This window comes from Monoraphidium neglectum (genome assembly GCF_000611645.1).
Source record: "Monoraphidium neglectum strain SAG 48.87 unplaced genomic scaffold scaffold00149, whole genome shotgun sequence".
Lineage (NCBI taxonomy): Eukaryota > Viridiplantae > Chlorophyta > Chlorophyceae > Sphaeropleales > Selenastraceae > Monoraphidium > Monoraphidium neglectum.
In genome coordinates, this window is record NW_014013479.1 from 28,430 (window position 1) to 39,796 (window position 11,367).

Genomic DNA, 11,367 nt, shown 5'->3' on the forward strand with positions numbered 1-11,367 from the left:
AACACACACACACACACACACACACACACACACACACACACACAAAAACACACACACACACACACACAAACACGCACACACACACAAACACACACACACACACACACGCGCGCACACCAGCCTCCCACCTGGACCTCTATCACGTTGTTGACGTTGTTCATTTCATCATACATGGCGGGCTGGTTAGGGTCGTAGCGCCAGTCCCCGTCAACAATGAACTTAAACTGTTTTTGGGAGAGGGGGGTGGAAAGCGGCCGCAGGGCAGGGAGGGATTGTGCAGGAGGGAGGTGGAGCAGCAAGGCGCATGCAGCGTGCTGGTGCTTGTGCGGTGAATATGGGCGCGGGCGCGGCTGTTAGCAGCGCCGGCGGGCGCAGCGGGGCGCGAACCGCGGAGGCTGCCCTACCCAAAGCTTGCAAGGAGGGGACAACCAGGCCCCACCTCGCCTCGCAGTGGCAGCTGCTGGGCGGCTTGCGGGCCCCCGGCTTGCAACACCCCATCACTTTACCCCGCTGCCTCTTGAGGCGCGGCAGCTGCCCCCACCTGGTAGACCCCCGGGGGCAGCAGCTTGATGATCGTCCAGTCCTTGCCCGTGTGCTGCAGCGGCTGGCGGGTCGTCCAGTTGTCAAAGGACCCCTCCACCTCGACATGGTTCCCGCCGTGGCTCCCTGCGCAGCAGCGGCGGTAGCAGCAGCAGGGGCAGCGGCAGCAATAGCAGCAGCGGTGGCGACAGCAGCAGCGCGGCGGCGGCGGCAGTGGTGTGACCTGCATGTCGGCAAGTGGGGGCTTGGTCGTCGTTCGCCCGCCGCACATCAAGTCCTGCTGCACTCTTTGCCGCAGCCTCAAGTAGCCGGCAGCGAGTGATGCGCTCGCGTGGCGTGCGTGTCGCGGGGCTGACGGCTACACAAATAGGCTCTGTCGTGCGGGGCCCCGCCTTGCGGCGGCCCGTCCCCACGAGCAGCGACCAGTGCGGGCGCCGCCCCCCGCACCCGCCCCCGCGCCGCGGCCGCTCACACACGATCACGACCGGCACCAGCTTGGGCTGTGCCGGCCAGCCCGCTGCGCCGACAAAGTCCGGCCCCCGGGGGCCGGCGCCTTCGTCCCGCGCGAGCGGTTCCATCGCCACTTGGGGGCTGTAGGTCAGCGGCGAGCCGGGGCTCATGGGCAGCGACCCCTGCACCAGCCCGTCCGTATCCGGGCTGTCCATGCTGCGCTTCGCCTGGGTGTTGCCCTGCGGAAAGCAATGGGGATGGGGGTTGCGCACTGCGGCGGCGCGCATGCCACGCGGGCGTGCGTTTCCAGCGGCGGAGGGTGCAACACACCGCGGACGCCGGCATTCAGTCAGCGTGTAGTATATTATCGGATGTGCTCACCATGGCTCTGAGGGCGCCCCGAGCGGGCGGGGCTCCAACGTGGCCCTGATCAGCTCGTTGCTGGAGCTCTACGCTTCACTCAAGTGAATTGCTATGAATAAACTGGAGTGGTATATGTGGTTATTGTATTAGGCAGGCGAGTAAGCGAGCTGATCTCGTGCTCGCTCAAAGCAAGCAACAGTAGCGGTATCACAGGAGCAATCAAGATGGCTGAAGCGTTTGATGAATGTGGTAGCCCAATGTCACCAAGCCCCTGGCTCTATCGCAGGCCTTGAATCTATGGAAGCAACTGCACCAGCTCAGCACATGAGAAGACCGGTCTTTGCATGCCAGTGGAGATGCTGATTGGCTCACGTATGCATGTGCGGCCCGACACAAAAACGATTCCACGTATGTATTGTGTCACACGTGCAGTGCTTGTGATGAAACATGCAGGCTGCCCGTTGCCCAACTGCGTGTTGAGGGCGGTCTCCAGCCGTCACCCTTGCCCCTTTCGACGCCAAGTCGCGCTCGCTCGGCATTTGAGCGTGCAGGTCGGCACACCCCAATCACAAGAAGCTGGCTGAGATCTCACCTGAAAACCACCACTGCCCCCCAAAACAGACACCCCACCGCCGACCCGCCCGCCCGCCTCTTTGCACTCTTCACCGTGCAGATGGCTGGGGTGTAAGAGGTGATTAACAAATTTCCTCATACAAATTACATGCACGCACCGGCAGGGTAAAGTGTCAGGCGACAATTTAACTGCGGCTGGGCGATATTGCCAGGTGGGGCAGCATGTGTGGCCCCAGTAGGCCACAACTGCTGCACATCCGCACAGCAAATGGCCCCATTGCTTGACTGCTGCTGGCGCAACAGCAGCCCTGCCCTCCTGCCAAAACAAACGTGCACAACCGCAGTGGCGCCTGCACGATTGGACGCCTAAGACCTGCGGCCGTCCCTCCCGCCGCCGCGGCCGCCACGCGAAGGGACCTCCCAAGGCGGCGGCGGTGTGCGCGGCCGTCCGCCATCCGTATGCGGCGCGCTGCGGCGCGCGTCCCTTTCCCAGGGCGGCGCCCCGCGGTCGCCGGGCTGCCCGCCGCCGCCCGTGCCCCCGCCGCCGTGCAAGGCTCGCTCCGCGTCGCGCCCGCGCCTCTCCTCGTGAGGCCGCAGCCGCTCGCCGCGCGGCGCGCTCGTGCTGCGCGGCCCGCCTTCATGTGCGCCGCCGCCGTCGCGCGAGGCGCGGCGCTGCGGCGGCGATGCTGGGCTGGGTAGCTTGGGCCCCAGGGTGGGACCGCCATACGGACTGCGGCTGCCGCGCGCATCCGTGCTGCTCGGCCGCCGCGCAGGGCTGCGCCCGTGGTGGACGGCGTCCGCTGCGCCCAAGGGCGGCCCGCTTGGCTCTGCCAGCCACGGCCGCGGCGGCACCTGCCAGGTGGGGGCTGCTGCCGGCCCAGCCCGGCCGCTCTCCCCGCCCAATGCCCGCTCGCCAGCGCAGTGCCCTTGGATCCGATGTTGATGCTTGTGGTGGCCGTCCGGCCCGCTGACGACTGCAGGAGGCGGTGGCAGCTGCGCCGCCTGGTCTTGGTGCGCAGGGCCGCGACCCCAATGGCCGGTCGGCTGCGCCGCCAGAGACGCCGCGCCCCCGCCCCGGCCGCCAGCCTTGGCCCCACGACCGCCGGCGGGTTGGCCTCGGCTCACGTCATACGTGAGCGCCGTGGCGTGGCCGCGCGCAACCCAGTACTCGTACCCCTCCGCGCCCACGCTGCCGGCGACTCCGGCCAAGCCGCCGGCCTGCGCGCCAGCCGCGCCGTCAGCGGCGGGGTCGTAGCGCCCCAGCAGCGCCTGCAGTTGCCCGTCCTCGTCGTCGTCGCCATCACCGGTTGTCCCTTTGTACTGGTGCGCTTCGAGGCCAGCGGGGTCGTAACAGCCGGAGGGGTCGTAACCGCCGGCGGGATCGTAGGGAGCCACAGGATCAAATGGCGGCGACTGCTCTGCAGCCGGCGGGGGCGGTGGCGGCGGCGGCGGCGGCGACAGTGGGGGCGGCGGCGGCGGCGGCGCACGCAGCTGCTCAGCAGCAGCTGGGGCCAGAGGCGTTCGCTGGGGCAGGGGCGCGGCCCGCAGCGGCGCGGCAGTAGGGGCGGGAACGCCTGGAGCGGGCGGCGCGCCCTGCTTCCTTGACTGCTGCTGCTGCTGCGGTGATGGCGGCGATGCCCGCTTCTCCGGCTGCTGTGGTGGCTGCGCTGGCCGCCGTGGCGCCTCGCTCGCGTGCTGCCGTCGTCCCTGCTGATGCTCCTCACGGCCGCTCCTCGGATCATGGCCAGGCTCCTGGATACTAGGCGCCTGCCGCGGCCGCTTCGCCTCGCGGCCGTCCTCACTGCTGCGCCGCGGCGACCGCACACGCGTGTGCTGCTCACGCGCCCGGCGGCCTTCACGCCGCTCATCTTGCTCTGGCCGCGGATGGGCGCCGTTGGATCGCCCGTCTTCCGTCTGCTGTCGCTGCTCGTTCCGGCTGCTGTCCTGCTCCCGACGCTCAAGCCGCTGCCGCTCATGGGCGCGCCCCTCGTCTCCCTGCTCTGCCTGCAGTGCAGCACCACAGATCGCTCCGTCCTTGCGCCGCTCGACGTCACGCGCACCGCCCCACTCGCCCGAGTGCGGCGCCGCACCCCCTGCGTCCGGCCGGCCATCACGGATGCTGCGCCTCGCCTCGCGACTGCGGCTGCGGCGTCTCCCGCTTGTGCCGCCGCCTCCCCGCTCATGCTGCGCACCAATACCGCAGGCATCCACCAAGCCGTCCGCTTTTGCCAACTTGGATGCATCCAGCAGGGGTATAAAGCTGTCCGGGCTGTCGGCGCCCTCGCACACTTCAGAGGGTGCCGCTTTGCAGACAGCCGTTGCTGTGTTCCCGCCCAGAGCAGCCGTGTTGTCTCGTGTCTGTGGCTCAGCAGCCCCACCTCCGTTGCTGGCCCCACTTGGACCCACCCGAAGTACCTTATCCACCACCACCACCGCATGCGGGGCCACCGCCTGCGCCCCCACACGCTCCTCCGGTGCAGGGGCCGCTGCACCACCGCACACAGCACGGCCTGGCATCGATGGCGATGTGCAGATCTCTGAAGACTCCAAAAGCCGCCCCTGATGGACAGCCCTGGCAGGTTGAGCGGCCCCGCCCTCGTCCAGCGCCTTACCTTCTCCAGCCGCCGAGGCCCCATCCACCTCCATCGCCGCAGGTATCCCACAGTCCTGGGGCGCAGCCAGCCCCGCATCACCCATGCGCCGCTCCTTCTGCGCCGCCAGCGCCCCGTTGTTGCCCGAATTGTCCTTGCCGCCCAGCCGCTGGTGTTTGCTTGAGTGCAGTCCCTCCAAAGCAGCAGGGCAGTTGCTGACCTTTCCAGCGACGGCCGCGGGGGCGGCCTCATCAATGGCACCGGCAGGAGCACGCGGCAGGGTGCTGGCCTCCCCACATGGCTGCTGTTGCTGATCGGCTGGCTGCCGCCGCGACGAGCCTGGTCCCTCGACCTCCTGCAGCTGCTGCGCTGCTGACGGGTCCCGCGGCTGCTGCGGGGTGCCACCCTGCTGCCGCGCCTCCCATGCTGCCGCGTCGGCCTGCACGGCCTCCTCAAATCCACCGCCGGCCTCGGTCACCACGCGCAGGTTTGGCAGCATCTGCCGCAGCCACGCTTCGTCCGGCAGCGGCCGCAGCTCCGCGAGCACGGCCGCGCGGTGGTGGGCGCGCAGCGCCGCGAGCAGCTGCGCGTCCCCAGGACATGCGGCGGCCACCGACGCCTCGAGAGTCCGTTGGTGCCGCTCCACCTGGCGCGCGTGGGCCGCCTGCCTCGGCTGGGTGAGGCAGTGGCAGCAGGACAGCCGCCACAGCGTGCCCAGCGTCGCGGCAGCCGTTGGACGCGGCAGCTGCCCGCGCAGCGCCAGGAAAGACAGCTCCAAGCACGCAGACTGCGGATGCAAGTGGGAGTGTGCACGCGCACCTTCTGGCGACCGACAGGGGGACCAGCCAAGAAGAGGCCCCAGGAGAATCAGGCATCAGCCCTAGGAATCGCATGCAGCGCGGGCACACGCAACTGCCCAGATCAGAGCGCCCGCCAGGGCTGCGCTCCGCCAGCCAAGCCCCAGACGCATGCAAGCGCCAGGGGCCCCGCGCAGGCCTCGCACGCCCCTGGAGCGCACTCCGCATCACCAAAGGACGAAATTGTCAGGATGCTACCAGCCCATGCGTGCGGCCCGCGTACCTGCGGCACCGGGTCGTTACTCAGCTCTCCTGCTTGCAGCACAGTGCCATCTGTCATCGCGAGCTCGGCGTCGTGCTCGTCCACATCCCACACGGCCTCACCGTCCCCCTCCTGATGCTGCCGCCCCTCGTGCAGCGGCTGCCGCCTTGGCGCGAGGCGCACCGACGCGACTTGCCGCAGCCGAGGCGAGGGCGGCGGCGCAGTAACGCTTGCCGCGCCGGCAACGCCCGGCGGGGGCACGATCACAAACGCGCCGCGCAGGAGTGCGCCTGCGGGCAGGCCGGCCCTCTCCTCTAGCAGCCGCTGTGCCATCAAAAACTGCAGGACCTCTGCCTTCCCCACCATCAGGCCTGCCACGTTCTCCTGAACCAGCGGCACAAGCTTTCCCTGCATGGGTGCACATGCGGCCGCATGAGGCGCTTGCCAGGCGGACGAGCATCCGAGAGGGGCGCAGCTGCCGCCACGCGCGGCCCGGCGATTCGCTCTGAAGTTGCGAGGGGCGGGGCGGTTGCGCCGGCCGCTTGGCAGTGCCGTGGGCGGACCGAGTGCGCATGCGAGGGGGCATGCAGGCGCAGCGCGGCTGCATGTAGGTTGTGGGCGGCACCTGCAGGTCTTGGCGGCCCTGCAGGTAGCGGTCCAGCAGCTCAAAAGGGTGCCCCGGCTCTGGCTGCTGTGCAGGCGCCTGCAGCGGCTGATCCTGCCGTCCCGGTTCCGCGCCATGCGCGCCGCCGCCACCGTCGCCGCAGCCGTCACTATCCGGCCGCCCCATGCAGCTTAGCTGTGGGAGCGCGTGCGTCAGCAGCGGGGACTGCGGTTGCGGAAGGGATCTGCCCAGCGCCGCCTCGTTGGGCGCTGCGTCGCCGCGGCCGCTGCTGCCGCAGTCCAGCGACGCCTTCCGGTCGGCTGCTGGATCTGTTAGAGATGGCAGTTTGCAATCTGCTGCCGCCACTACCACCGCCTGGGCAGAGGCTACAGAGTGGTCCCTGTGAGCGATGACGGGCGCAGTGCGTCCAGTCAGTGGACACACCGAGGGAGGGTGCGCCATGCGGCTATAGTCGCCCGACAATGAGAATCAGGCAACATTGCATCAAATTCATGGTCTCCCCTAGTATCCTTTGCACTGTGCACCTCATGCGAAATCGTCGCTGCGCATCAAGCTCGTCCCGTCTACGCTTGTCCGAGGTCGTTGCCGCAATACGTGTTGTTTGAATAATCGACTTTCACGTCGAACGAAACGTGATGAAACGCAGATAGCGTCAAGGATCTGGGAGGGATTGTTCTGGAACGCCTTCTGCAGCCCTGGCAGCAATTGCGAAATTGAGCAACGATACTGGTGTTGTGAATCATCGGCAGCCTGGCGCCCGTGCCTGTGTGGCTCTAGTTATCTTGCGCCGGCACAAGCTCCGGTCTGCACAGGTCAAAACTGCGCATAAAGCCACATGCAATGAAGACATTGATGAGCTTTCAATGCCCCGTGGTGCCATAGGACACTTATTTTTCACCATGAAAGGAGTTATGGGGGGTAGGTGCATGCCAGGTGGTGGTGGGCGTGGTGGGCAGCGTGAGCACGGCCTGATGCAGTCCAGGTTCAGGTAAGAGCACGCAGCAAGGTGCAGCTTGGCGTGCAGCTTGGCAAAATCTTGGTTGTCACCTCAAAAGGGTTGTTGCAGTCGTCTTGTTCTACAACAGTTTTCTTGCGACAGGTCGATTTGTGCGTTTGCAAATCACCAATAAGACCAGGCACTACCGTGATTCTCGCTGACGCAAGTAGTGCTTGCGGGCCCCACGGGCTCAGCAGCACTCCCTGCCAGTGACTACAGAAAGCTTCTTCAGCTGCGAGCGACTACATGCATGACTGCTGGAGTGTGTAAGGAGTCCGCCGTTGTGAGGAGGGCACGCTTGCTGTCAGCCGACACGCCTGCTTTACACGCCCAGTTTAGCCCTGAATGTGATCACATAACCGGCCTCACGCAAGGATGTCGTCCGCTTTACTACGTTTCAGGCTTGATAGCCATGACGAAGTGCGTTGGCTGCGTGCCCTGGCCTTTTTCATGTGTGCTGTACGTACACACACACACACACACACACACACACACACACACACACACGCACGCACGCACGCACGCACGCACGCACGCACGCACGCACGCACGCACGCACGCACGCACGCACGGACGCACGCATGCATGCACTAAGCGTAGCCATGTGTGGACCGTGGCACCAGACTGCTGCGGGGAAGGAGGCCCGGACTTTCAGGCTTAGGGACCGAAAGGCACCTGAAGGGACGTGTGCGCAAACAATCCACTATGGGGTGATGAGGGCGCTTGCAGATCCACTGAACTGGTAGGTGGCCCAGCCCACTGCCACGGACGCTTTGCCTCCCCACGGCTCGAGCCCCGCTTTGCAGCTGCTCTGCCACCGCTTTGCTACTGATATTGTGCAGGACAGGGGGCATACTGCTTACTGCTATGGTATCAATCATGCAATAATAGATGTGGGATTTCTGATTGCAACGAAGCAGCGGTGGTGGTGCACCACAGCGAAAGCTTCTAGATCACACCCCCGCAGAGCTGGGCCTCCCAGCGGGTCGGTACAAGTTCACAGACTAGAGCCATGTCGGGCCTAGACCTGTCGCTCGACGAGCTCATCAAGCAGCAGGCGAAGAAATCTAAGCCTCCGCAGGCTGCCACACGGGGCAGAGGGTCCGGAAGGGGAGCAAAGCCAGGAGGCCGCGGACAGCAGCAGCTGGGGGTGGCCAAGGGCCGTGGAGGTGGCGGCGTCGCCAAGACCGCGGCGCGGCCCGCACAGCAGCGCGTGAGTTCCGGCGGATGGCGGTGCGGACAGACGCATTTATGGGGCGTTTGGATTGCAAATCTGTGCTCTGCAACACCCGCACAAATTCTCTTGACCTCCATGGCTTCATCTCCCTTCCCAGAGCCCTCTTACAAGTGGCGGGCGCGGCGGCGGCGGGCGTGGCGGTGGCTTTGTTGCGGGCGCGGGCGCGGGCGGCCGCGGACGCGGCGGCGGGGGCGGCCGCGGCCCAGGCGGCGTGATCACCGTGAGAAACCCCAACGTGGTGAACACCCGCCACGCGCCGCCGCCAGCCGGCGGCTACGGCCCGCCGGGGCGCCGCACGCAGCCGCCCCCGCCGGCGCAGGCCGCGCACCCCGGCCAGTGGGGCCAGGCCGGCCCTGGGCCGCAGGGCGGCGGCGGCTTTGCGCAGGGCGGCGGCGGCGGGTTCGGCGCCGTGCCGGCCCCTGTGCCGAGCGTCCCAGCCCGCAAAGTGATCAAAAACAAGATGTGAGAGCCTCGCGCGCGACGCGAGCTGCAGCCAGCGCCCCGACGACACTGCGGCAGCAGCGCGGCTGACGGGGCGCGGATGGGGCGCGCCCGCTGCCCCGGGCCCGCCCCTTGTCTTCTTATTTGGACAGCCTCACGTCTTTCTCTCCGCAGCGCGACGCCTCACATCGGACGCTTGCATCTTATCACCCCGCAGCTTTGTCTCCAACTTGGACCCCAGCGTCGACGACAAAGACGTCTTTGTGAGTGAAGCTGCACGGCAGCTGCCTGCCACCGCCGCACTTGTTCCGGTGCCCGTGCCGGCGCCCGTGCTCGCCGTCTGCCTGCATGCGTCCAATGCAGCTGGGCTCGGATTCCCCCGGGCCTGACGGTCACCCGCCTGCGTCCGCCGCTGACTTGAGCCTATGTCTCCCACTGGGTGCAGGAATTGTTCAAGGTCATCGGGAATATCAAGGAGTCGGGGGTGCACTACGACAAGAGGTGGGGCGCGCGCGTGCGTGGACGTGTGTGTGTGTGTGTGTGAGTGTGTGTGTGTGTGTGTGTGTGTGTGTGTGTGTGTGTGTGTGTGTGTGTGCGCATGCGCTGCGCTGTTGTGTGTATCACAGGGTGAAGTACAGTCCACATCTGGTTGGCGCGCCGGTGGCTGCCGCTTCGCACGCATCTCCCACTGCGACCAGCGGCCCTGCGCTGCCCCCGCCCGCGCCCCAATCCCCCGCCCGCCCTCCCCCTCGCCACTCCCCCGCGCCGCCCCCGCAGCGGCCGGTCGCTCGGCACGGCGCACGTGGTGTATGAGAGCGCGGAGGCGGCCCTCAAGGCGTACCAGGCCTACAACAACGTGGCCCTGGACAACAGGAAGCTCAACTGCGAGCTAGTGGAGACGGAGCTGCCGCCGGGGACCATCGCCAAGCTGTCCAGCGGCATCAAGTGAGCGGGGGCCCTTTGGGGGGGGATCCAGAGTAGTGTGATGCTTGCCGGGGTGAGACGGGCGCGAGGCGAGCCCAGGGCGTGGTGGCGTCGCGGCGGGCCGGGGCCGGCGCGGCGGTGGGTGCGGCGCTGACTGATGCTGGTCTGATTCGGCCGGCGTCGCCCTGCCGCGCAGCGTGGTCGTGGCGACCAACGGCGGCATCGGGGGCGGGCAGTTCCTCGCACCCCACAACGGCGGCGGCGAGGGCTTCGGCGGGGGTCAATTTGGCGGCGGCGGCGGCGGCGGCGGCGGTCAGTATGGCGGTGGCGGCGGCGGCGCGGGCCAATATGGCGGCGGCGGTTACGGCGGCGGCGGCGGTCGTCGCGGTGGGGGCCGCGGCTATGGCGGTGCCCGCGGCGGGGACAGGTGAGGGTGTGAGGCTGCTTGCAGTGGAAAACACCAAACCATTATTAAGATTTTTTTGTGAATATTATTGAAAATGTTTAATGCGCATCGGGTTGCAGGTTCCCCGTTTCAAGCAGCACGTTGACTCAAAAGCCATGCGATGACTCGATTGATTGCGTCCACTCAAATCAATGCCTCGACGCGTCACACGCACCCGCCGATCCTGCGCCGCATCGTCGCTTGCAGGGCCCGCGGCGGCTACCAGGGCGGTGGCGGCGGCGGAGGTGGTGGCGGCGGGGGTGGCGTGGACGACATGCAGGAGTAACAGGCTGCTCCAGGGCCGCGGGGCCGCCTGCAGCCGGTGCTTTACTGTGTTGTTATGGGCGTCAGCCTGTCTTGGACCGAGCGGCCGTGCGCCGCGCCGGCCGCAGGGACGCCGCTCGCATGCTGCAAGCTGCTGCCCCTGTGGCAGGCGGAGGGCGGCGGCCGCGCCTGCGCAGGCGGAGGGTGGCGGCCGCGCCTGCGGCCGTCTTTCGGGCAGATCGCCCCCATTGACGTTTGCTGTTTTTCTGCCACGTTTTTCTTCACTTATATGCCTTTGGGGCGGTTTTGGGATGCCCCACACATGTTTCCAAGCGTGATCCACAGGTAGTTCACACATGTAACACCTCAATCAATCCACCGTACTCTCCTCACAATGCGCTAGTCGCTGCCACTGCGGCTGCCAGCGACCCAGGCCCACTTGTGAGTCACACCCCTGCCGCTGCTTGTCGCCCTGAGCGGGCGCTTTCTGGCTATCACCTCAGCCACATGACGCCGAACAGCAGCATGCCCTGTTGTACCTTTGCCCACTGGATTCGCCGCCGCCAGCCTGACACCACCGCCACGGCTGCATCAGTCAAGGGCAAGGGTTACTCATCGCTGTACTCCTCGGCCAGCGGGTCCGCCCACCCCACGGACCGCCGCCCGCCACCCAGAGCCTGCTCTCCCGCCGCCTCCGCCGCCTCCGCCTCCAGAGCCGCCGCCGCCTCCGCCTCGGCCGCCGCCGCGTCGCGCTCGGCCATTGCGGCCGGCCCGTCCTCGGGGCGGCGCCCCAGCCGCTCGTCCAGCTGCCGCTGATAGGCGGCAGCCGCGGCCAGCCTGTCGCTGCTTGCGCCGTTC

General features: G+C 67.3%; 2 protein-coding genes across 2 annotated transcripts in view; one reads left to right on the forward strand and one right to left on the reverse strand.

Annotated features, from left to right (window-relative positions):
* Positions 1 to 6,366, reverse strand: part of MNEG_1488 (SNF1-related protein kinase regulatory subunit beta-2) — a gene marked incomplete at both ends in the record, with an annotated part of 8,731 nt that extends 2,365 nt beyond the window's left edge. The window contains 7 exons of the mRNA XM_014050034.1: positions 129 to 224; positions 542 to 666; positions 1,013 to 1,229; positions 1,946 to 2,030; positions 2,300 to 5,304; positions 5,598 to 5,984; positions 6,202 to 6,366. Of these exons, the coding sequence (XP_013905488.1) occupies positions 129 to 224; positions 542 to 666; positions 1,013 to 1,229; positions 1,946 to 2,030; positions 2,300 to 5,304; positions 5,598 to 5,984; positions 6,202 to 6,366 (4,080 nt within the window). The remainder of the gene's footprint in view (positions 1 to 128; positions 225 to 541; positions 667 to 1,012; positions 1,230 to 1,945; positions 2,031 to 2,299; positions 5,305 to 5,597; positions 5,985 to 6,201) is intronic.
* A 1,844-nt stretch (positions 6,367 to 8,210) lies between these two features.
* On the forward strand, positions 8,211 to 10,531 carry MNEG_1489 (THO complex subunit 4; the record flags this gene model as incomplete). Its single annotated transcript, XM_014050035.1, has 7 exons — positions 8,211 to 8,411; positions 8,533 to 8,897; positions 9,094 to 9,139; positions 9,322 to 9,377; positions 9,654 to 9,821; positions 9,997 to 10,227; positions 10,453 to 10,531. 7 exons carry the CDS (start codon positions 8,211 to 8,213, stop codon positions 10,529 to 10,531), a joined length of 1,146 nt encoding a protein of 381 aa, XP_013905489.1.
* Between the last annotated feature and the right edge of the window lie 836 nt (positions 10,532 to 11,367).